The 24,500-nt window shown below is 32.4% G+C and overlaps 1 protein-coding gene across 1 annotated transcript; it reads right to left on the bottom strand.

The window, feature by feature from the left end:
* Window positions 1–4,501: 4,501 nt before the first annotated feature.
* aPKC (protein kinase C iota type) lies at window positions 4,502–19,700 on the bottom strand. The gene has a single exon (XM_035374157.2). The coding sequence runs from the start codon at window positions 19,307–19,309 to the stop codon at window positions 17,480–17,482; it is 1,830 nt and encodes a 609-aa protein (XP_035230048.1). The 5' UTR covers window positions 19,310–19,700; the 3' UTR covers window positions 4,502–17,479.
* Window positions 19,701–24,500: the final 4,800 nt, after the last annotated feature.

Genomic DNA, 24,500 nt, shown 5'->3' with positions numbered 1-24,500 from the left:
TGTTCCTACTTCAAGCTCACTAGCGCCTAGCGATAAAGTCACTGAGCATCGATAGTTCGATCCGACGTTCGAATACCGGCGAACGGGCTGGCTGCATGGGCACTTTCGTGGATTTCCCCATGTGTAACGTGTACACGAGCCAGTTTCCCTTGCAACTTCTTCCACGAAGGCATCCCTCCTGTTAGACAGATAACCCTCGAATGCTTTGCCATAATTAAATAAAGAAAACCAATCTTTCTCAAGTTCATTGTAACTTGAATCTAGGCCGTTTTTAATGTTATCTCTGGCATTTCTTAGGCTTTAACTCTTTGAGAGGCGGGAAAAGGCAACTAAGTTTTTCAGGAAAACTCATTATTTATTATGTCAGGTATTACAATGTCAGGTATTACTCGTACAATGAAATTATTTCCGACAATTACACATATTTTGTTCAAGATGCGTGGAAAAAAAATGACCACTTCTGGTGGTTAGTGTCGGTGACCACCGGCCACAGAACACATCCCTACAAACCAGTCTCTATGGTACTCATAGAAACAGTTTTTCAAACTTTGCATGTGCTGCATTCCCACACTGTTCTCATAGGATTTTTCTTGGTACTGCAAAGCGCACATCGTCGTGTTGTTCTCTTCGATGGCTGATGCTTATTTTCTTGAAGACGAATTGCTGCATTAACTACTGGCTTATGTTCTTGATTGGCGTATGTTTCTTGATTGCCATCTAGTGAGCTACAAGGGAACTTCAGAAACGGTCAGTCTTGAAAACCACTCACACGAGTGAGTAAGACGTTCAGCAGGAAAGCCGTCTTTCAAAGAGTTAAATCATTCACAAATAATTAAAGAAGATGAATGTGCAGCTGACTCGGCGAAATCGTAGACTGAATGTCAGTTCGTGTTTCGTGTGATCGGTCGTTTCTTGTATGAGGCTAGCATAAAATTCAACTATTAGAAAGAAAAGATTCGGCATAACCTTTGCAGTTAGTTTGAAGGTGTGCCTTTATTAGTAAGATAAAAACAATAAGTAAGTGGAAGAATCCATTTTAAAATTTAGGAAAGGTCGTTCGCTGAACGCATCGAAGAAAGGGAAAATTACGCGAATATTTTTTATGTCAGAATCTGACACTAAAAAGCTTGGGAGAATACGGTACTACATTGCATTAAATACGTCTTGGAATTAAGCTAAACGCAACAAGAATAAGCTCATTATGAAGATGAGCTCTTGTTACGAAAACGGTGAAATGTTACCCTAAGTCCTCAATTACGAAAACATAAGCCTCATAGCCATATAAACATAGCCTCAGTCCTCAATTATGTGTTCGTTTCACTATTGTATCAAATAACTTTTTAAATGAGAGAATGCTGCCACTAAATTTTATCGCTGTGTATTAAAGAAATAATACGGAAAATACAATAATACAGCGAATATAAAAAGGGGTTCGGCAACAATTAACCACATTGGGCATTTTTAAGATATGCTGATTTTAAAAATTTTCTTCAATTTTATGTAGGTTAAGGCGAAGAAAGTGATGTTCAACTAATAAAGTTAGAATGATAAATAAATAAAATGACAAAGAAAACTGAACATTGTTTGCTATAAGAGAAAAGACTGGAAAAGAAATGCATGACAAAACTTAACACTCCATCGAGAATTCTAAAGATATGCTATTTTTAAAAATTTTGTGATTGTGAAATTTTAAGATTAATTCATCGATTCTTGAATTCGAAACTACATGACCAGAGGACGATCGATGGGATATTTTCAAATCAAAGCATGAGAACAAATGTATTCATGAGCACGTATTGTTTGTTCATTGTTCATTGCTTGGGAGAATATAATAAAAAATGAGTAGTGCTTAAAATTAATAAACATTGAGCTATAAAATTAATAAACATTGAGCTATACAGTTTATAGACAAATTAGATTTTATTTAAACAGTCAAACGGAAGTGATAATATTCTTAATGCTGGGTCATGTGCTGGCCGCATCAGTAGAAAATTGATGTATTTAGTTCTCTCAAGCTTAATTCAATTTACATGTCAGTACATAATTTTGAGGCTTGTTTTTCCCCCTAAGGGGGTGATTTACATATGAATACATGCATTTTATACTCCCTTAATTCTCACGGAATAGCATATAAAGCCCTGTTTTTCGTACGCGCAGCCAAGCCTCTTTGAACTGTCATCTGAATAACACATCCCTTTTTTACATGTACCTCAATATCCCAAAGTTACCCTGTTTTTCTCAAGACAAATGTGCAAGGGAACATCGCTTACGAAGCCATTTATACGTCTAACCTACTTTTCTCAATTTTTTATAGCAAAACCACTCAGTTTCCAAAACATATTTACCACACAATTTTCCATAAGATGTGAATTAACGACAGAACATGAAGTATCCTCATCTCTTCCTCTCCCGAGTATCCTAGTAACTGTTGGAATTACATTTTAAAGAATGGAACACCTGTTTTTTCTAAGTGTTGCTTCTTGGAATTCCTTAGTGTCCGGCATAAAGTCCGATATTTTTTTTTTTTTTTTTTTTTTAATTGAAAGGTTACAAATCATGTAAGCTTGGAGTTAAAAACATGCACAGTTTCAGAAGGATTTTGGTGATCCTTCCCCTCTTTTTTTTAGACCGAATCAGATGCAGAAACATTTACTTAGACAACATTCTTTTAAGCTTTAAATACAGCCTATATATATATAATTTTTAAATATTAAACCCATTTTATAAGATCTGTGTTTAAGAAATGATAACAACATTGACATTAATAGAACAAAGCACAAATTTTTTATCAAACATCCTGTTGGAAGCCTTATTGGCCAGCATAGGGTCCTATTTCAAGAGTCAGAGATTCAGAAACTGTAAATTAACGGAGGCCAGACTATATGTAAAATTACCCTTAAACAAATAAACTTATTTTTTGCTAAGCCTCGAACGAAGAATACAGAGTTCTGGTTAGAAAACTGTTTCTCTTCTGCCAAAGACTCTTTTCCGGGAAAGAGGCAGGATCCGTAACTTGCAAAACAAGAAATAGGAAAAATTATGACTTTACTCATACTTTACAACTACTTTAACCTCACGACAAAGACAACGAAAACAGAGTTAAGATGCCACGTAATGTAGTTAATTCTGTCAGGCAAAATACTGAATTTAATGTAAAAGCATCTTTCAGAAATTTCAATTCGAAAATGCACATGCGAGCTACCTTCAACATGTTGACGGCTACAAAAATTTTAATTAATGATAGCTTAGGTAATTTTGATTACGGGTTCGCAGAAATTTTTGTTTCACGGACTCATTAATTCGTTTACATAAAACACTCTCCCCCCCCCTCGGCAGGTCGATTAAAAAATTAAGTTTCGTACAGTATTACTGAAAGCAGATTGATTATGATCATTCGCTAGCAATGAAAAATTACCATTCTCTTCATGGAAAAAATCGCATGAGAAATGGAACATTGAATCAGTTGCACATATTGCTCATCATGTAAACTGCCATGGAAGACAGTACTAGGAACATTTGGGTGTTGTATTTCACAATATAAGGCTTCATGTTCTCACTTGATGCACAATTTGTGACATTAATTCATAAAATTTTCCAAAATTTCTTGGAACCATAGTACATCGCAGATACCGAATCAATATGTACCCGAGGCATCGAGCCTTCATATATCTTGGAAATTATAATCGCTCCCTCTTTATGAAAATGCTATGGATTCAATGCACACCGCAAGTTTCAAAAATTAGCATTAGAATGCACTGCAATTTTATCAACTGATTGAATGGTTAATTATGTCAAAGACCTCATCAGCTATCTGTTTAAGAATAAAGGAATGTTTTCACAGAAGACTTTTCATGTAAAACTGTATTGCATTCAGAAAACAAGATGGGGAAGTTAAAACAACCAGCCTGTTTTCCAGGAACAAAGCTCAGGATGTTTCAAACTTCTACATTAAGCAGCTGAGGAACCTGTAAGCAACCATTGTTACATGGAATCAGGCAATAATTAATAATTATTAAATTAATATCGATAATTAATATTTGTACTGTTATTTAATTAATAATTACTATTCAATTAATTAATGCTGAGATAAAAGTAAGTAAATGATTAAAATTAAATGTACAGATATGTATTAAAATTTAATAAGCTATTTTTAATATAATTTTATTACCAAGAATAAACTTTTCGAGATGAGGTTTCTGCTGAAATTGTTGTTCCAGTTAAAAAAGTGCCCGAGCCTTCTTATTTAGGGCTCCGGTCCACTCCGTCTAGAATTATGATTTATCCCAAAAACTAAGAAGTATTGGAGCCAAGCTCCGGTGGACCCCAGTGCTATTTAAGCTCTGCATGGAATAATAAATAATTCAAAATTCCTTGGCCAATTATAGGCCCCTTACCAACTATGGCTAGATCTCCAATTTATAAACTATTTGTTTGGTTATAACTCCTTGATTTAGTCACACTATATTTATAGTTGAAGTTACAACACACTCTCTTTTACAAATACAATTACTAAAAATATTTTATTAAATTCTATGAATAAGTTTTTATTAGAAATGCCACAGCTAAAGAACAATAAGTATTTATTTAGGAAAAAAGGCACAAATTTTTTAAATTGGAAATGATCTTCATATACAAAATATCAATCAACACAACAAAATGCTAACAAGTGTAGATGGACAGCAGGGGAAATAATTTATAATTAGTTCTGAATAATAATAAAAATGTTATAATAAATAGGAAATTTGATTTTTGAATACTTAAAATATGAAAGAATACTCCAAGGAATGATCATGAACCCATTTTGGGTAAGGAATGGCATATCACTAAAATTTCATGAATTAATAATTTTATGCATTATGAAAAATCAAATTTCCAAAACCAGTTTAAGAATGCTTTTATATGCAGTTCTTAATAAATTTTAATATATTTAAGTAAAAAAATGTATTTGAAGTTCATATTTATACAAAATTGTCTACAAATATTATAATAAATCATCAGTTGTATTAAATTTTACAAAAATATACATAAAATATCTAAATACTTTGATTTGAATAAGTTAATTTTATAAAAATACATATTTGCAACCATGTATAATGAGTAAAAATGTATGTAAGACAAGTAAGTCTTTCTGAAAAAATAAGTTTAACATAAAAGCCAATACACAAGGTATTTAAAATTCATTACTCAAATTTAAGGATTTCATATCTGTTAAATTAAAAATGTTTTGATGGAATGTAGTACTTACACAAATAATAAATTATATAAGTATCAAAATAAGCCACATATCTCGTAACTTTGGGGGAAAAAAGCAAGTATCCTCACACAGTAATTTTCAGTCTTATGTACATTAATTCAAAATATTTCATTTTTGAAACTTATTAAGAGAAATAATGTAAAGACTGAAAACTACATTTTAGACATAATAAAAACACACATTTTACATATATGACAATTTATTAATAAATGTTATGCATTCAAATATTCTAAAATATCTATGCTTGACTTCTCAAAAAAATCATTCAGCAATATGCACAGATTTAACACTTAAAATATCTTCTTAGGTACTTAACAAAAATATAAATATGTATTTGCAGAAAATAGAATACATGAAACATTCACAGTTCTAAACATTGTGGAGGAAAATGTTTTCCTACACACTGAACTCCTGATCATCTATCTGTACAGTGTCCCATAAAAAAGCTCTCTGACTAGTACTTGAAGCTGAAAATTTGATGATGTTATAAAAGAAAATTTTCATGCACTGGTAACACACTTAACGAAGTTAATTTTCTGCAACAATTATTGCCGAAAAATCTCATCCCTGACATTGTAAAGTAAGAAAGTTCTGCTACTAATGTGCAGAGACATCAGATGTGGTTCAAATTATTTATGGTATTTCAGGGGTTGAAAAAAGCAGGTGCAAGAAACACAGAGATTTAGATAGAAAAACGAAGGATGAAAGCAAAAGAAATTTATGAAAATGAGATAATTCTTGATCAGAAACTTTTAGTCCTTTATCATTTAATAAAGTTCCTTTATTCTTTAACACAAAATTATTAATGTTCTTTTAAGAAAAACCATCAGAATGGCATGAAAATGAAATTTTTAAAAAAGGATAAAGGAGTGAAAGGATAAAGATAATAAAAGGTAAGAAGGAAGAATAAAGGTAAAAAGAGTGGCCACAGTGAGGCAATGGAAAACAGTAAGCAATTTGTGATGCTTTACAAGTTAATAATCACAGCTTTTTCCAAGCATTTACTCATATTGCCTGAATAGTGGTGGCGAACATGTACACTGACAGATTATATACCAAGTAGCAAAACTTCTGATGACTGGATAAATCAGGTCATAATGCTCAGAGGGTTAGAACCTCTGAAGAGCATATTTTTACAGTATTCATGGATTAATTACAGTTTTATAAGTCCATTTTTTTTAATTACACATGCACACTTGCGCATTAATCATAAATAATCCAGAGCTGTATTTTTTAACATGGTGTTTACAGAATTTCTGAAAATTGTTCACAACAATGAAACAACTAATAAATTTGACATCCCAAAGTTTTAGATTCTGTTAAAGTATCTAAAAATTTGGATTTCAGCAATGCCAAAATTGATCTGTTAAAGATCAATTTTAACATTTTTTTTAAATGCACTGCATATATTTTATACATTAGGCAGCATTAATTACATAAATTCACTTGAAATATTCTTCTAACCTTTGAACTAAATAAAGTCAAATACACAATATAAAGCGCAACAAATGTTTACTAGAAGGTTTTGACAACCCAACAATTAGTATACGTGTAAAGTCACTTTGTATTTATTATAGCACGATACAAAAAACATCAGTGAAGACCTCTCCGAATTCACACTTAGGACCTCATAATGGTGGCCAGACATGCTTCCAATTATACCACAGAGGCAGAGACAAATCCCTTATATTCTCTCCGCCTAAAGGGTGACTGGGCAGACGGAAATCCAATGGCCAAATTCAGGTGGGGCCAAATTATTATTAGTTCAGTCGACACTTGTACAGTCATTAGGTATTTATAGATACAGAAAACAAGAAAATTGGGACATGCAATAAGAAAAGAGGAAAATCCTTACACATTAATATTTTTAAATTTTTTCTTGGGTATGAAATATTTATAATACATTTTTTAATCAGCCAAAGAAATATTCCCCTAACCCCAATATGTTTCAATAAAATTAAGAAACATGTAATATTACAGAATGGATAAAATTACTCTTACAGGTCTCAAATATACAAAACTGAAAACATACACATAAAAATCCCCCCCCCAATTCTAAAATGTTCTCAGCTCATTCTGATTACTTTTAATATTTTTTTACTGCAATGGACAATTTTAATATGTTAAAAGAATAATCATGAACATTCAGATGAAAATTTCCAACTACACTGAAGTTAACACCGCAATAAAACTCAACATGAACAAAGGTGTAAATAAAACATTTTAAGTCTCAACCTTTAAAAATTAATTACTTTTTATGATGACAAGCAGATATAAATGTATTCTGAACGTTTCACTAAACAGCCACCAAAAAGGCTTAAAAATGTTACCTCTAAAATTTTCACTATTTAAAGAAGCATTTGTAATCCTCTAAGTTCATAATCTTCAGTTTTAGTAATCCAAATTTTCTAATTCTGTTCAGTTCAATTTTAAATTCCCAACTTCATACACTTTGAATTACTTATTTATCATATCAAATGATTAAGATTAGATGACATTAAAAAGTATACACATTAAAAGTATATATTCTTGAAATTAACAATATAAATTGATTTGACCTTTCCTAACAACACACACATGCTAATTTACTTTATAAAACATGTTTAAATACACATTTAAAAATTTAGCAATTTTATAAAATTACATACCGGTTCACATATTTTAATGCAGCCTCTCTTTCTCTGTATAAATGCTTCTACCACTTCTATACAATAATTTTAACATTTTTAACTACTATTATATTTAGAAGAGTCTAAAATGTACAGGGTGGGAAAAATTATGTCATACCCATTGTTTTGTTTAATACACATTTATTTATAATGGAAATATCGCAAAATGAATGCATAATTCACTATCTGAGTGAACTGAATTTAGTTCAGAATGCATTCACCATTCGGTTTCACAGCCTCTTACAAGCAAACCTTTACATTTGTCACAAAATTCAGCAAAATGTCTTCTAAAAGTGTTCCATAGCTGCATAGCACAACTGCTTGATAATAAATAGCCTTGAGTTGTGCTACATTGAAAGGCTTCCTCGCAAATACCTCATCTTTCAAAAAAGTCCCATAAAAAGAAATCACATGGATTAATACCCATGCTATGTGTGTAAATTTGTATCAATTCAACTGTCTTCCACTTTGATAACATTCAGGAAACTGATGCAGCATTAAACATACATCAAATATCTCATACAGGAAATCAAAAATGCTGCATGTGGGTGGGCTCCATCTTAGATGAACCTCAGTTGCTGCCATTTTCAGATGTGTGAACACATGATCAGCACTGTCAATTCTTTTCCAGCACAAACCTAGCAGATTCCAATTGCTAACGTAACCTGTGAATGGTTTGTTTGCAAGAAGACCATGTTGTACCAAAGTGTGAAGGAAAATGTCTTTTAAGAACTAGTCCACTAGCAGAGCATTTTCTTGCCTGGAAGCCTGGGTGCAAACCCAGGCAAATGGGCTGACTGCATGGCTGTTTTTCACGGTTTTTCCCTTTGCATAACATGAATACAAGCCAGTTTTCCTTAGGGAGATCTTCATGAAGGCATTCCTTCTATATTACAGAGAGTCCTTGTGTGTTTTGCCATCTTCAAATAAACTAATCTGTCTCCAAAAAACATACAGATTTTGCCTTCTGTTCAGCACACAACTTGTCGTTATCTGCCATTTTGCATACTGTTGTTTTCTGGCAAATCAGAGTCTGATGCTGATTTCTTCTGACATCCATCGAATTTTCCATGAGCAAAGGCACCTGAATATACACTATGAACATTCAATATATAAAACATTTTATGGAGTGACCGAATGGTATGACAATTCACATGCCACCCTGTATATTTTATAATTCAAGATTAAAGGTATTTTGATCAAGACCCCCCTAAAAAAATCTTACCACATAAATCAATAAACCAGAATATTACTTATATATTTTTAATGGCCATGAATTTATACTCTGAATTCAATCAAAAATAATAAACAATACCTACTCATTAGCATGTTAGAATTAGAAGATACACATGTAATGTTATATGAAACCTAGTCAACAAAATAATATTCATGCTTTCCAGTTACATAAAAAACTTAAACTTATGAGTTTCAGTCTAATTATAATACATTTATAGCATAAAATTAAATACAAAGTGGTTATTGGTCACTGCACAGTTTTAAATACAACATAACAGGGGGCAACAGTGAGCTTTCCTGCATTTATTAATAGAAAAGTAATCCAAAATTCAGCAAAAAGCATATCTGTTGAGACAATCTTTTTATTCAAAAGTAACATGATTAGTAACCAGAAACATGAACCATAAGAATTAGAAATGAACGGAATGCTATTCATCATTTTAAATGCAAAAGTTCAAACATAACGAAAAAAAATTAACAAGCCAAAAACAAATTTTCAGTCAATTCGATTTAAATGTATAACCATTAATAGTTACATATTGTGTATGTTTTATGCTGAGAAGTAAAGAAGTCAAGCAAGAAATTTGCAAAAAACTTCTAAAATACAAATGTCCCTTACTTTACCTTTGAAATTTTACTTCATTCTTACTTTACAATGACTCACCAATTAATACAGAAATTTTCCTTTATTCACAGAAAAAATGCTGAAAATATGTATTTTCACTTAAAATATTAATTGCTATAACACCACACTGTACATTAGATATGAAACAATACTTTAATATAACTTTTGCAGCTGACAGTTTAGACTAGAATGATATTCCTTTGCTTGCAACCATTCACAAATACAACAGATAAATCAGGCCGATTTAATACAGGAAATGAAATAATCACTATATCTGGTACTGCAAAGTAAAACGAAGATTTTCAAAATCAGTATCACATCTAGTTTTTGTTCTAAAAGCCTCAGAAAATTGGGAATACTCAATAATGGATAGAGAAAATATAATGAACTTGTGTCTACTGCCTTTTCACAAAGAATCAAACAGGCACAAAGAAAAATTTAGCATTATTAACTTATTAAAAAGTAACTATACAGGAAATCTACAAGTACATGTGTAAGTCTTTTTGAAAAACTCAGAAGTATGCTTTAGTGAGCTTCCTTTCCCTACATCAAGAAAAAATTTACTTTTGCAGGTCTAAAAATTACTGCAACTGACTACTTTTCTAACTCAGAAACATAGTTTCTCAAATGAATTATCCAGGAAGCTTAAGCTTTGCATCCTCAAATGAATATTAATTTTAGAAAAATTCACAGAAAATAATCAGCACAAAGAAAAGAAATTTTAATAACTTGCATTATTATTTTAACTTCAATAATGAAGAAATTAAAAGTGCATGTTTGATTTTAGCCATGAATTTAGAAATTCTCATCCCTTTATTCTCATAATTGAAAAAAACTACAACTTCCTTCCACTAAAAACATACAACCTAATCCATTTATAATGTATTTAACTGTAATGAATATACAATCCAATCAATTAACATTTCAGTGTGATGAATAAAGCATTTAAACTCTACGATCATACACAAATAAATATATACAATTCTTCAAAAAATTCTTGAAAATTTATGAGAAATAAGTATATAACACGTTACGAAAATAAGCACTGTCTTAAATCAGTGGTGCGCAACCCTTGATTCACCACCTTTTTGGGGGGGTCGCAAGCTCTTCTTTAGTTGGCTGTCTATTACTTTAATTAAAAGTACTTTGGTTTCAATATATCTAAAAAATTTTACAAGATATATATAAAGAAATAATCAATAATAATAATTCAAAGAGCTAAAGACTGTCCTGAAAAACTTATGGGGCACATGCACTACAACCAACTGCCAGGACAGTAGGGTTACAACCATAAACCACCATCTGACTGGAAAACAATTTCCCACAGCCTTTCATTGAATGCATCTTTTCAAGAAATCTTAGTTCCAGGAATTTTATGTATTTAGCTCTTGTAATCCTTCCTTCCAACTAGCTGCCCTATGTGAAACACAGGAAAATTTCCTTACTGCATAGTTTATAAATTAGATATCAGGTTTAAGGAAAATGAAGAACATACATAAGTAACACTAAAGGGAAAAAAAAAAAAAAAAACCACTGCCTCAATTGAAAAGTAAGATAGCCCACCACTTACACCATCTAAGTAGTTGATTGTTGCAATATTAGGATAGAGAAACATATTCACAGAGGAAGAGTGAGCTGTAATATAATTTTTGATGGCTAAAGAGGTACTGAAGTCGACAGAAGAGTGGCAAGGGTATTTTCATATTTTATTGCTTATTGTTCCTTGTTTCATGAGTCCATTTTCTCAACTCTCTCTAGCAAAAACTACTTGCATGGCCCACACAACAGGTTACCTCTATTTACAATTAAGTGATAATATGACTGCTTCCTTAAGTTCAATATATGCATGTTTATTATTTTCTTTGCAGTTATGATGCTTATCAGCAGCTAAGCACTAAAATCGCTGAACACTCGAAGTTCGACCTAGGATCAAACCCCAGTGAATGAGCAGGCTGCATTGTTGGATTTCATGTTTTTCCCCATGTGTAAAGTGAATACAAACTTAAAAAGTCCTCCACAGAAGCATCCCTCCCCATATGGCAGATTGCCTTGATCAATCAACCTCACCTTAATACAAATAATTACAGTAATTACAAGTTAATACAAATAAAATGTGGAAATTGTAGCATAACTTCCTCAGTTGTCAGTAAAGCAAAACTTAACATTATTTTGGAAAATAAACTATGTTAACTTATGCCTACTCATAGCTTTCGAGACAATGCAGGTCCTTTAAGAAACAGTTTTTGATATTTGTTGCCAATTTATTGCTAATCTTGGCAGCATTAAAAAAATGTGGGCCATAAAGATGAGGAAGCATCTCCAACCTGTGGAGCATACTATCACAAACATGTCAATACAAGACTTTATAAAATAAAAGTCTGAAAACTAATATCATATACACATACAATCTTAAACAACAACTAATGAGAATATGAGATTAAACACTTGAAAAATGAAAAGTATACAACTTATGGCTGTTTGATAGTCAATTCTGATAAAATGTAAAAGGGTTAGCATACATTGTGGAGCAAAAATAGCTGTCAGAATAAAACTCACAAAAGCAGCAGTGGCTGAAAAATTCAGTGGCAGAAAAGTAAATGAGAGAAAAAATAAATCAATCAATGCTAATTCATGAATATATCAAATTTCATTTCACCATTTTTAAAAGCTGCTCTAAAGTAATTTTAAAATCCTCACTACTCTATGAAATCCTCACTACTTTTAAAATCCTCACTACACTAATGAATACTGCATATCAGGAAATAATTCTTTTATAAGGGAGAGGGATTTTTTATATTATTCCATAGGTTCACTATAAAAAGTAATAAAACAGTCTTTGTAACTAAGCAAAATTCAATTAAATTATTTTATGCACTAATTGCACTTGTATATTATTGCAACCACCTCAGCAGAAATTGCCAAATTACCAGAATGTGTCAAACTCAGACAACCATGTGCATAAATGTTCTTCAGGCAACCATACTTACAACAATCTTTCAGATAAATAACATTGGCATTTTCATATGTATTCCTTTTGTTGTATTCCCAGTTTCAATAATTTCATGCACAAAAAGTGACATTTTTTGCCATAAACTCAATTTTAAAAATTCATCTGTGAAATGTACATCTATAAAAGAAACTGTAGTAAAAACACTAAAGGGAACAATGGTGAGATGCGTCTGGTAGACAGCCTGCTAACGATGCCGAAGTTCTGCGCAATGCCGGATTTGTGCAGTTCTCCAATTTTTTTTTTTTTTTTTTTTAAAGCAAAAACAGAAAGGTGTGTACACAGTAAGAATACAGCATAAAATTACGGATTGATTTCGTGAAGTTTTTTTATTATATTACCCTTACTTAATAATTAAAATTTGTATTTAAAATAGCTATCCCCCCTCCTTTGATATGCAGATAATGTTTACTGTTGTTCATAAATATCAACAGTTTGGGAATCTTTAAAAAATAAGTCCCGATAAATAACTTTCATCTTTTCATCTGCAAAAACAATCACAAAACTGCAACAAAAGTGGTTGCATTAATATGTAAATACTGTATTAACTATACATCAATGATAAATATTCAATTTGACATTTATATATTAATTCAGCATATTTTGAAGACTTTGTTCACAGGGCAATTACTGAAGTATGGACTTCTTAACCGTTTGAAGACTTAATGTTTAAATGAAACTTCTGAGCAACAACAGTTCATAAGATAAAAAAATACATCATGCTACCATTTTAAGTCATTATTTTCTTAAAGCTCCTTAAAAAATATCCGAAAAAAAAAAATTCCTCTTCATGCTGAGGTAGAAGAAACAAAAAGTTTTATATTATGCATATTTATATTTATATATATGTTTTATATTATGCATATTTTTTTATATTATGCATATATTCATATTATTAATTTCAGCATATTAATAATACGCTGAAATTTTAAAATATCATTTTTTTTCAATAAGATAAACCATTTAAAGATTTAAAAAATTTCGCGGGCATTCAAAAAGCATAAAACAGCTGATCAGAAAATTTGACTACATTTAATATTTATCGATTCCATAAATCATGAAATTTAGAATAATAATAATAAAAAGCTGATTTAGAGAGACTTTTTATGATGTTTTTCATGAAAACTAAGCAACTTTTAAGTTCACTAGAAGTTTAAAAAGTTCACAAAAATTTTAAACATTCAAATTAAATTCCATGAAAAAAATGGGAGAAAAGTTCATAAAATAATGTGAAAATGCATGCATTTAATGAACACTGTAGAGATCAGCAACATTAACATAAATGTTCACATATATAATGGCAATTATCAATATTCATAACAAAGGACTGTTTTCAATTTTAACTAAAGCTAGTAATTTCAATGAAATCAATAACAAATTACAATTTATAATTGTTGTACCAATTTGTTAAGACACTTATGATTTTGTATAGCTATTGTTATACATTAAGTTTTAATACTGTATTACGTAGTAAACCATGATGAATCCTGGTATCAATCGATCCCGTTTATGCAGTTATGCATGTTGACATACGCATGAAGAGTCTAATGAAATGTAAATTGTTTTAATAAATTACAAGCTAATACATAAGGTTTAACAATAAAAGGAATATAGATTTCAAAACAAATTCATTATTATAACATTACGACGAAGCCTAGTTTTAAATGGTCCACATTCCAATACTATACATCAAATTAAATAGTTCCTGAACTAAACAAACAACAGGAAAAAAAGTATAAACATTATTGTACATTTATGATATAACTTAACTGATCAAAATACATAGATAATACAAAACATCTTTAACCACTAGAAATTTAAAAAAATCTGGCAACAGACATGCCTGATTAATGTTAAGCTTTCTCACTTGGTAAAAATTGATACTGATCTGCTAATAACAAAAATATATGAAAAAGGCTGTTGTTCAAGTTTATAAAGAAAGATTTTAATTCAATATTATTTTTCCTTATTTAAGTACTGAGAAAAGTTAAGGACCGGCCTAGATAAATTGTAAAAATTCTGCTGCATAAGTTGCACAGCTCTAGTGCCAGTCCTGAGAAGTTTCTCTCTCACAATCTTAAAAATTATATCTCAACAATTTTCCAATAATCAACTCTACATAGTTATTTTACAAAAAGGATGCTGTCTTAAAAGTTCATTATAAACATCAGTTATAAATCATGAAAATCTGCATTCTCCAGCAGATTAATATTTTTTAAAGGCACTGGGTCATACATAATTGGAAATTGCAAAAGGTGCTTTAGCTAACTCTGACTTATAAGGGCAAGAAATTTCCAATGTAACACGCAAACAAATCCTTTTTTATCATCTGGTTGCTTACACTTCTTTTATAATGAAATAGTAGACAAAATTATATATATATATATATATATATATAATGATTAGCTATCTATTAATATAATACATATACTTTTAGATCTTTACAAATAATTACTTAAATACAGTTACGGAACAATAACACGTATTTAATAGATACTGTTCTATACATCTAATCCTTTTCATAAGATTTCATAAGTATAAAATTTCTGCGTACAGTCATATGTAACATATGATCTATGGTCATATTCCTTCATATGATTTAATAATCATATTTCCTTCTAATCTATGTTCATATTTCTGATAAACTGTACATATAACTGTACAATAATTTACTGTTTTGATAAATGAGAATGTCTTATACTGATATAAAAAAATTCATTCATGAAAACAGTATAAAATTTATTTTTTAAGAATTATACCTGCACACTGAATTGATAAAATTATACATGCAATTTGCTTATGCAAAATTCTACTTGTGAGAATTTTTTCACTGAAGTAATTTCAGAAAAAAAAAAAATCATATTGTGAAATACTAATAATGATATAAGAGATACGAGTTTTAATGCAATTTTTTCAATATTAATAGATAACTAAACATTTAATTATATTTTAAAAATCCTTAAATACTTAACCTAAATCAAATTATTTCATGATAAAAAATATTCATCACCAACATAAGCTCTTTTTTATCAAACAAAAATATATACTGCTCAGAATAAGGTACAACATTATGGCAAAGTGCTTCCTAGTTTAAATAACAGTTATATAAGTTTGAATTTCTTATCACAAAAAAAAAAAAAAAAAAAAAAAAAAAACACAATCATTAACAAGATAATGATTAAATATTTAGACTAACATTTATTTAAAAATCTAAAACTTTTAATGATGTACTTATTTCCGACAAACAACAATAACTAACTCTTAATTCAGCACTAAATATAGCACATGAAGAAATTTTCTTACATATATAGCACTTCTGAAAGCTTAATTTTAAGTCGCATAATATTAGAAGTATATCTTCAGTATTTAAATTATCATCAGTAATTTTAATCTTTTAGTAATTATTTCAATTATTTTCAGCAGCTGATACAGAAAGGACTAGTTCAATCAAAGAAAAAAATTGCTCACCTCACAAATACATTTATGACTATATTTTCTACTAATTTATAAAACTGCATACACTTGCAACCATGCAGTCAAATACTGCATAATAAAGCACTGTTCATATAATTTTTTATGTTGTGTTCTGCTTAAAAATTTTTGAAAACTACTGATAACAGTTAAAGTTTTTTCACTTTGTTAATTTATTATTGACATTTTTAATCTACTTAATATTCACTTAAAAATAATTTACAATAAATTAAACACAATCTTGGAATTTTAAAATTTTAGCTGCATATCGCACAGTAGCTGCTCTGTTTCAGCGAAACAGCTATTAATTTACGGGAAAAAAAAAAAAAACTTCTGCAAAATTCATATTGTAAATGTACATCAAACAAAAATAATGTAAAAAAAAATGCACATATTATTTCAAAGAAATATATGCTTAAAACAATAATTTGTCCAACATTACATACTTATCAAATTTAATAGAAGAATCTTGACTATTAAAAATTAGAATATGCTTACTTCAAGGTAACAAAAACTTATATTTAATTCAAAGCAAAAGAAACCTGTGTAGCATAAGTCTGGTATTAGTTGGAGAGATACCTAACACAGAATAAAAACCAGCTCCACTTTTTTTATATGAAACTGATTTAACACAGAATATATTCCGAAGCAACTTCAACTCGGAAATATTAAACTAATTAATCTTATGTATTTTAGCCGATTTGACTATAACTATATGCTTATATGAATTAACTTGCAAACTATTAATTTCCACAATCAGAAGAAAACATTTGCTTCCAAAAGAATTTTCATTTCCTTAATAATGACACATAAAGATGCACTTTATCATTCTACAGAATCACAAACTATATCATGCTGCAATTTTACAATGACTATATATAACAATATATCACTCCATACCAACACAAAATAAAAATTTGTGAAAAGCCATTCAGCTTTTTTTTCTCTCAAGTTATTTAAAGAACGCATACCTATTTCCAATTATGATAAATAATTCCTCTTCCATACAACAATGAAAATTTCACTTGATGCTATTATCCAAAACAAGTAATCACTGAACATATCAAGATATACAAGTGATTCATAATATATTTCCAGAGAGTATTATAAAATATACAGGAAATATGATTTGGGAAAATATAAAAATATTGCATGTTTCCCTTTTCAAATAGCTCAACAAATACTTGCAAAATTTTTGCATCTTTCATGAAATGCAGTTAGACACAATCTTCCATTGACATTAGTAAAGGATTGACATACTCAAAACCTTCAAATTCAGACTGGTCTATCTTTTCTATTTCCTTCATATCATCAGGAGTCAGTACAACAGGCTCACTGGTAAACTGAGGATCAAAATGATCAAGATCCCTATCTGTTTCCAGTTTGGGTTTATATGGTGGAGGTACCTGCTTACTCTCAAGTAACTGCCAGTCAATACTTTTAAAAAAAGGATGAGATGTTATATCCGAAAATCCAGACTGACATCCAAGGCGTTCAACAGGATTCTTGTTAAGAAAGCCTTTTAAAACCGACTGTGCTTTCACAGAAATAGAACGTGGAATACGTATTGTTTTATCAAGAATAACCTGAAACAGAAAATCTTCCGTATTTTGATCTGGATTTTCAGCAGCACCTACAATATCAAATGGAGAACGACCAGCAAGCATCTCATATAACAAAACACCTAGAGCCCAAAAATCTACACCAAAAGCATAATCTTCTCCACGAAGTATTTCAGGGGCTATATAATTGGGTGTTCCACAAAAAGTACTGGTTGTATCACCAGGGCGGATGCCTTCTTTACACATACCATAGTCTGTCAATTTAATATGCCCTTCGTGGTCAAGCAGAACATTATCCAATTTTAAATCCCGATATATAATGCCTCGCTCATGAAGGAAGTTCAATGCCAAGGATATTTCAGCTGCATAAAATCTTGCATGCTCTTCGTGTAATTTACGTTGTCGTTGCATCAAAAACATCAAATCTCCCCCACGTACAAATTCAATAACAAAGAACAGTCTACTTGGTGTTTGAAAACACGAATGCAAGCCAACAAGAAAAGGATAATTTGATGCAGTTTCATATACATGTTTTTCAGTTTGTACCCAGTCAATATCCTCTTCATCACGAACCAGCTCCTTCTTAATGACTTTCATAGCATAAATCCGTTTTGTAGTTTTAAGTTCAACCATTAATACTTTAGCATATGATCCTCTGCCAATAACTCTCAACAACTCAAAATCATCCAGAGTGTATTGGCGAGAATCTGTAGGTTCTTTCAAATCTTTTGAAACCTGATCAACATCTTGGACAGATACTTGTTCACATACACTCTCAGCTAGTTTTTCTCTATATTTCTTTAATGCTTGCCTCTTACTTGCTGCAGGTGTACCCGAGCCTTTAGATAACTGAACTTTTTCAGAAATCTCACCATTAATTTTTCCTGAATTATCCAATATTACATTAGCATTGGAAGGAACTGAAATACCGTCTGGAAAATTTTCAGGCATAGATTCTCCAATTGCCAAGCAACTTACTGTTATAAGTTTATGACACTTCTTATGTATCATTAATTTGCAGTTTACACACTTGAATCCCTGCCTTCCTAACCCCCAAATTCTATCCGCACAAAAAGCACAAAATGCTCTTCTATTGAACCTTTTGGCTTGGAAAATATGACCATTAACTCTGTACAATTTGCGCCACCGTCTAGCTCCTCTACGATAAATGCTACGATCTTCGCCAACACAAGGCATTCCGGCAATAGGAGGTACACTAGGAAATATATGAACAGTTAATTCTATATCTTTATTGAGCTCAGAAAGCCTGATAGCTTCATCCAGTTCAGCCTGACAAGAAATTGTGCACGGATCACCTTCTTCATCAAGCCATTTAATTGTAAATTCTTGCTCATTAGTAAACTTGCATATTTGTCTCATTTCTTTACAGAAATCAGAAAAGGTGACAGTTGGCTCAATGTAGGTAATCATAATTTCACCGTTATAAACTGTTCTAATTCTTATTTCGTTGAAATAATCAGACATTTTCGGCTAATCTTCAAATACTCAGAGCAAAATTTAAAAAAAGAATCAATTTTTCCAGAAATAACTTACTGGGATGCTAATTTATTCAGGTTTTACAATAAACTTATTTTGTAAGAAACATAAAAACCAAACCACCAAACTTCGGATACACTTATAAGACACGAACTGATGATAGTTTGAGTAATGTACACAGCAGTTTCCAATGAATAATAAATTTGGCCATCAGAGTACGGCACCATACACAGAATCTTTGCTTGCAAGTCCTAACAGGGATAAGAAAAAGTCGAACCAAGATAACCGACAGAACTCAATAAGCAGTAGGTTTTCGGCAAATATACTTTTCAGTTGCACGTCCGCACCACGCCCGCTCTGTGTTGCCAACTGATCTGAAGACATTTGTGTGATATTCACCTGTCACGCTTGAGCATTGTTTAACATTATTATTGTCTCTTTATAAGCAAACTACCCTTATTTCATTTAAATAGTGATAATATAAACTTGGAGGATAGTTCCTTCTGGAACTTTATCTGATACCTGAAACGACAGTGCGGTAGCTCTCGACCAGCCAAAACTCGCCTAGTACTTGCTAATTCCAATGAGGCGAAGGAAAACGAGTAATTCCAGCCAAATGATGTTCTTTTGAATAAGTATTCGAATCTTCAAATAGCAGAAACAATGCAAAATTGGATTGACTCACTCTCCCCTAATAACATCGTTAAATTGGCCATTCCCAGGAAAGTTCAGGATATTAACAAGCACAGCAGCTTTAAAAAAAAAAAAAAAAAAAAAAAAAAAACTCGTGGAAATTATTCTCCTACAAATAATCCGCTCAAAAACCTCTCTTTATGTAATTATCAAGCCCACTAGTATTTACAATGCATGCCTTTCAAATTGGTCCTTCCCTCTACCATGAAGGCATGCTTATGTTTTTCTGATACAAGAAGTTGACAAACCTCCACACGACCGCTCCGGTTACCGGCCGATTTGTCTTCATAAGTGGGGTCTTGGAATGGCTTATCTTCAGTAGGCTGAAACCTACTTTTAAGCTAATTTCAGATGAACAGCAGTGATCCCGGAGAGGCCATTCCGAAGAGAGAGTGATGAAGACCACCATTCATGAACTCCTCCGGATTTCTGAGTTCATTGGTACTGCCATAAACAACAAGTGTAGCTATCATTATACTTAAAGTTGGTAAAGTTTTTGATAGCGTCTGGCATAAAGGGACTACGTACAAGTTCATTCAGTTGGATCTTCCTCTTGAAATTATCCTCACCATTCCTTGATAGCAAGACTTTCTCGGAGATTATACATCCAATCCTTATATGATATATGCCTGAGGTCCATTCTTGAACCATTCCTATACTTGATATATGTGAATTACTTCCTGAAATTCACAGAAGACAACAGCGGCATATTACCCTGCTATGCAGACGACAATGCTGTCATTACCCGTTTCAGATGACCTAACCATGGCCTGAAAGGTTCCAGGATAAGATTTCGGAGATAGAATGACAGTGTAGAAAATGAAAGCAAGAATGAACTCAGAAAACTTTTAGGTCTTCGTAATTAGAAAATCTACGATTAGGGACACTGAAAATTGTAACTAGTGAGGAAGTGATTTCTTTTAGAGAACATCGAATCATAAACTCACCCAAGTGTTTAGGAGTCACGTTAAACTATGATTTCACTTGGTCTACCCAGCTTATGCAAAACAAGGCTTCTGTCTACTTTGTCTGTCTGTCTGTCTACACGATAATTCAAAAGCTTTTTCCACTACATTTCAACAGCTCAGGCTTAAATCTTACTTACAAGAGAATTTACACGGCAATCGTCGTGCCGATTTTCTTCTACGCCTCACTAGTTTGGGATAGCACTAGGGAAAATGGCCCATAAAATTGCAAGTGAATCAAAAAAAGTTTTTAAAGATCGTAATTATAAAATCATCTAGACGTCTACATTCATTCAAATGTGTCTCCTCTTCTATGAAAATTAGAATTGATTATTTAATTGTGCTGAAATTTTTCAATGTCTTACAATTCCATTTCAAAGGGGAAATTTAGGCAGCATCCTCGAAGTCCCAATTCATAAGGGTAATAACAACTTAGGAACGTCTTAAAATTTCTCTCAATTCCGTCTTCTCTTGTTCCGGGTAATATCGTCATGTAACACCATAGTTTCAAGTTCCACATGGAACTCTATTAGGTTTACTGAAAAGTGTTACAACCATAGAACAGATATCCATCAACAAAAATTGAGCATAGCTACTTCAGTATAGAAGTATCTGTTAGACAAAAACGGGACACTGGACTGTAACAAAAGGGTTTAATCATGGCTTAACTAAAGGAGACTGAAAACGTTTCATGACATTGTAAGGATCTTAAGTTTTACTAACGTTTATTTTATTTTAACTCTTTACTATCACTTCTTATTTTCTACTTCCGGCCAGAATTATAAGCGTTAAGGTTTTTATGCAAAGTTTGTCTGGCGAACGCCAAGTATTTAAGTTGTGGCCTTTTGCCAAGCGAGAGAGAGGAAGCAGTGAGTCAAAGCAGGCCGCTTACCTTAGAAGTTACGCAGTTGCTGTTTGCCTTCCAGGCCAGAGGTTTTAATCCTCTTGATAAATTTAAACGTATTGTAGTGTTCACAGTCTCTGTACTACATACGCTTCCTGTTATTATAAGGCCAATCTTCCACGTTTATTATTCTAAAGTTAAATTAGAGTTTAGTTCTATTTTTTATATTTTTCGTTTAGACCCCAAGAAGCGGGTCAGTGTGTTCCGAAGTACGGAAGTTATTGTATATAGAGAAAAATAAAGGGTTTTGTATACCCTTCGTCTGTATCCTGTCTACTTACCACAATTAGTGAACATAGCTTTAGTAAGCTCTCTGTTCCGAGTCAGGTCCTTGTATGTTCACGAAGAAGGAAAGAAGGAACATTGACCCTGATAGTGGCGCCCAACGAAGAATAACCATGGCCGAGTTTCAAGAAGAACCTGTGCTGCCTGCAGAAACGGCTCAGAATCCAGAAATGCCAGCTGCCGCCCTGGAAGGATTTGGTTACATCGTCCAGACCATGCGCGCTTCGATGAAACCAGAAGCAACATTTAATGGAAACTCACCGGTAACCAGTTTTTTGGAAAAATTGGATGACCATTTCATGTTCTACCCCGTGCACGAGTTTCAAAAAGTTACCTTAGCTACCAGCGCTTTGAGGGGCCAAGCGCTTAACTGGTTCAAATGTATAGGCAGAAGTCTCTTGGGTTAAGCAGGAAGTCCCACCTATACTTACGAGAATTTCAAGACTGCCCTACTAAAAGCCTTCCCTGTTGTAAGGGATCGTGCGAAATTAGAAACGGAACTTTTTAGTATATATCAACAAAGAATCGAAAACCTCTCAAGCTTTATTTTAAGAAAAATTCACGTCTTCAAGCTCTTGTATGGAAACCGTCCGGATCCTGAAATAATTCAAGTGATTTTGCCGAGGTTACTGCCCCAAGTGCAAGACTTTATTGAATTGAGAAATCCGACTACACTGGAAAAGTTATTTGAGCTAGCAATCCAGTTTGAAAGTAGAAGAACGGCGGACGTCGAAAGAAGACGCCAATATCAACAGCGAAACCAATTTGGTACGCCAAGACTACAGCAAACTCAAGTACACGGCTACGGAGAAAAAGCTAATCAGTGGGCAAGGAAACCCGAGCATTCAAAAACAGCCGGCGAACGTCGACAGTTCAATAGCAATCCAGGAAAAAAGTCTCAAGGCCAGGGGAAAAAGAAGGAAAGCACGGAAATGAAAAATAATTTAAACTAAAACGGATTTCTGCTGACGAGAGGGTGCGGAAATCCGAAGGTCACGAAAACCCCTCTTCCTACAAGATAAATACAGTAATGGTGAAAAATTCGACTCTTCCGAAGATTGAAGTGTTGGTGAATAATATCCCAGCCACCGCACTCCTGGATACCGGCGCGCAGTGTTCCTGTGTGGCAGAAGAATTTTTTAGGAAGTATTTTCGCAAATACCGCATATATAATTCGGATAATACGACAGTGTTAGCGGCGCAAGGAGAAAAATGTAAGTGCATAGGTAAAGTACCTTTGTATATCCGTATCAAGGACGAACAAGTAAAGGTGATGTTTTTTATAGTAAAGAATCTGCAAGCACATTTAATTTTAGGAATAGATTTTCTTTCAGAAGCACAAGCTACGCTGGATTTTAATGAAGCGTCCCTTAAGCTGACAATGAAACCAGTTCGTACAGAAAACGCTGAACCGCCGATGTTAAAACTTGACCACCTCTCTAATGACGAGCAAGGAAGAATCCGACAAGTGGTAAGTGAATTTGCTTCGTTATTTAGTGATATTCCAGGATTTACTCAGGTTACTAACCATAGTATTGACACCGGAGATGCAAGGCCAGTTCGTCAAAAACCATACCGGTATGATAAGAATAAGGAAAAAATTATAGAATGGCATATTACCGATATGCTACGTAAAAAGATCATAACGCCCATCTCAAGTAGTTATGCTAGTCCGGTGGTTTTATGTAAGAAAAATAATGACTATCCTTTGACGCATCCAAAAAGATGGAGATTCGCGATTGATTACCGTAAATTAAACTCCATAACTAAATATCCGGTATATCCGTTACCGATCATAGAAGAAATTCTAAGGAACATAAAATCAACCAAATTTATGACGACTTTAGACTTAACGACTGGTTATTTTCAAATAGGGGTTAGGCCTGAGGACGTGCCTAAGACTGCTTTTATAACCAAGTCTGGCACTTATGCATTTTTGCGTATGCCGTTTGGCCTTTCAGGGGCCCCGGCAACATTTCAGCGATGCATGGACATTGTGTTAAGACCTGTTCTTGGAAAGTCCACATTTATCTATCTAGGCGATATCATTATTACTACTGATAATCTCGACCAACATGTACAGGATTTAAGACAGGTGTTTTCTTTATTAAATGAGGCCGGTCTAAAAGTTAATGTCGAAAAGTGCAAATTTGCAGCCCCTGAATTAAAATATTTAGGTTACAAAATATCTCAAAAAGGGATCGAGACAGACGGATCAAAAATAATCGCTGTACAAAAGTATCCGACTCCAAACACGGCAAAGAAGCTCTCTTCTTTTCTAGGACTTTGTTCATATTATAGGTCCTTTATAAAAGATTTTGCGGCTATCGCG

This window comes from Stegodyphus dumicola, chromosome X2, assembly GCF_044657685.1.
Source record: "Stegodyphus dumicola isolate Sdum_Otavi_A_Nest chromosome X2, ASM4465768v1".
Taxonomy (NCBI): domain Eukaryota; kingdom Metazoa; phylum Arthropoda; class Arachnida; order Araneae; family Eresidae; genus Stegodyphus; species Stegodyphus dumicola.
This window is presented reverse-complemented; position numbering and strand designations above follow the sequence as displayed.

Coding starts and splice junctions, on each gene's coding strand:
- aPKC (XM_035374157.2), bottom strand. CDS start 19,309: ATGTCTGATTATTTCAACGAAATAAGAATTAGAACAGTTTATAACGGT.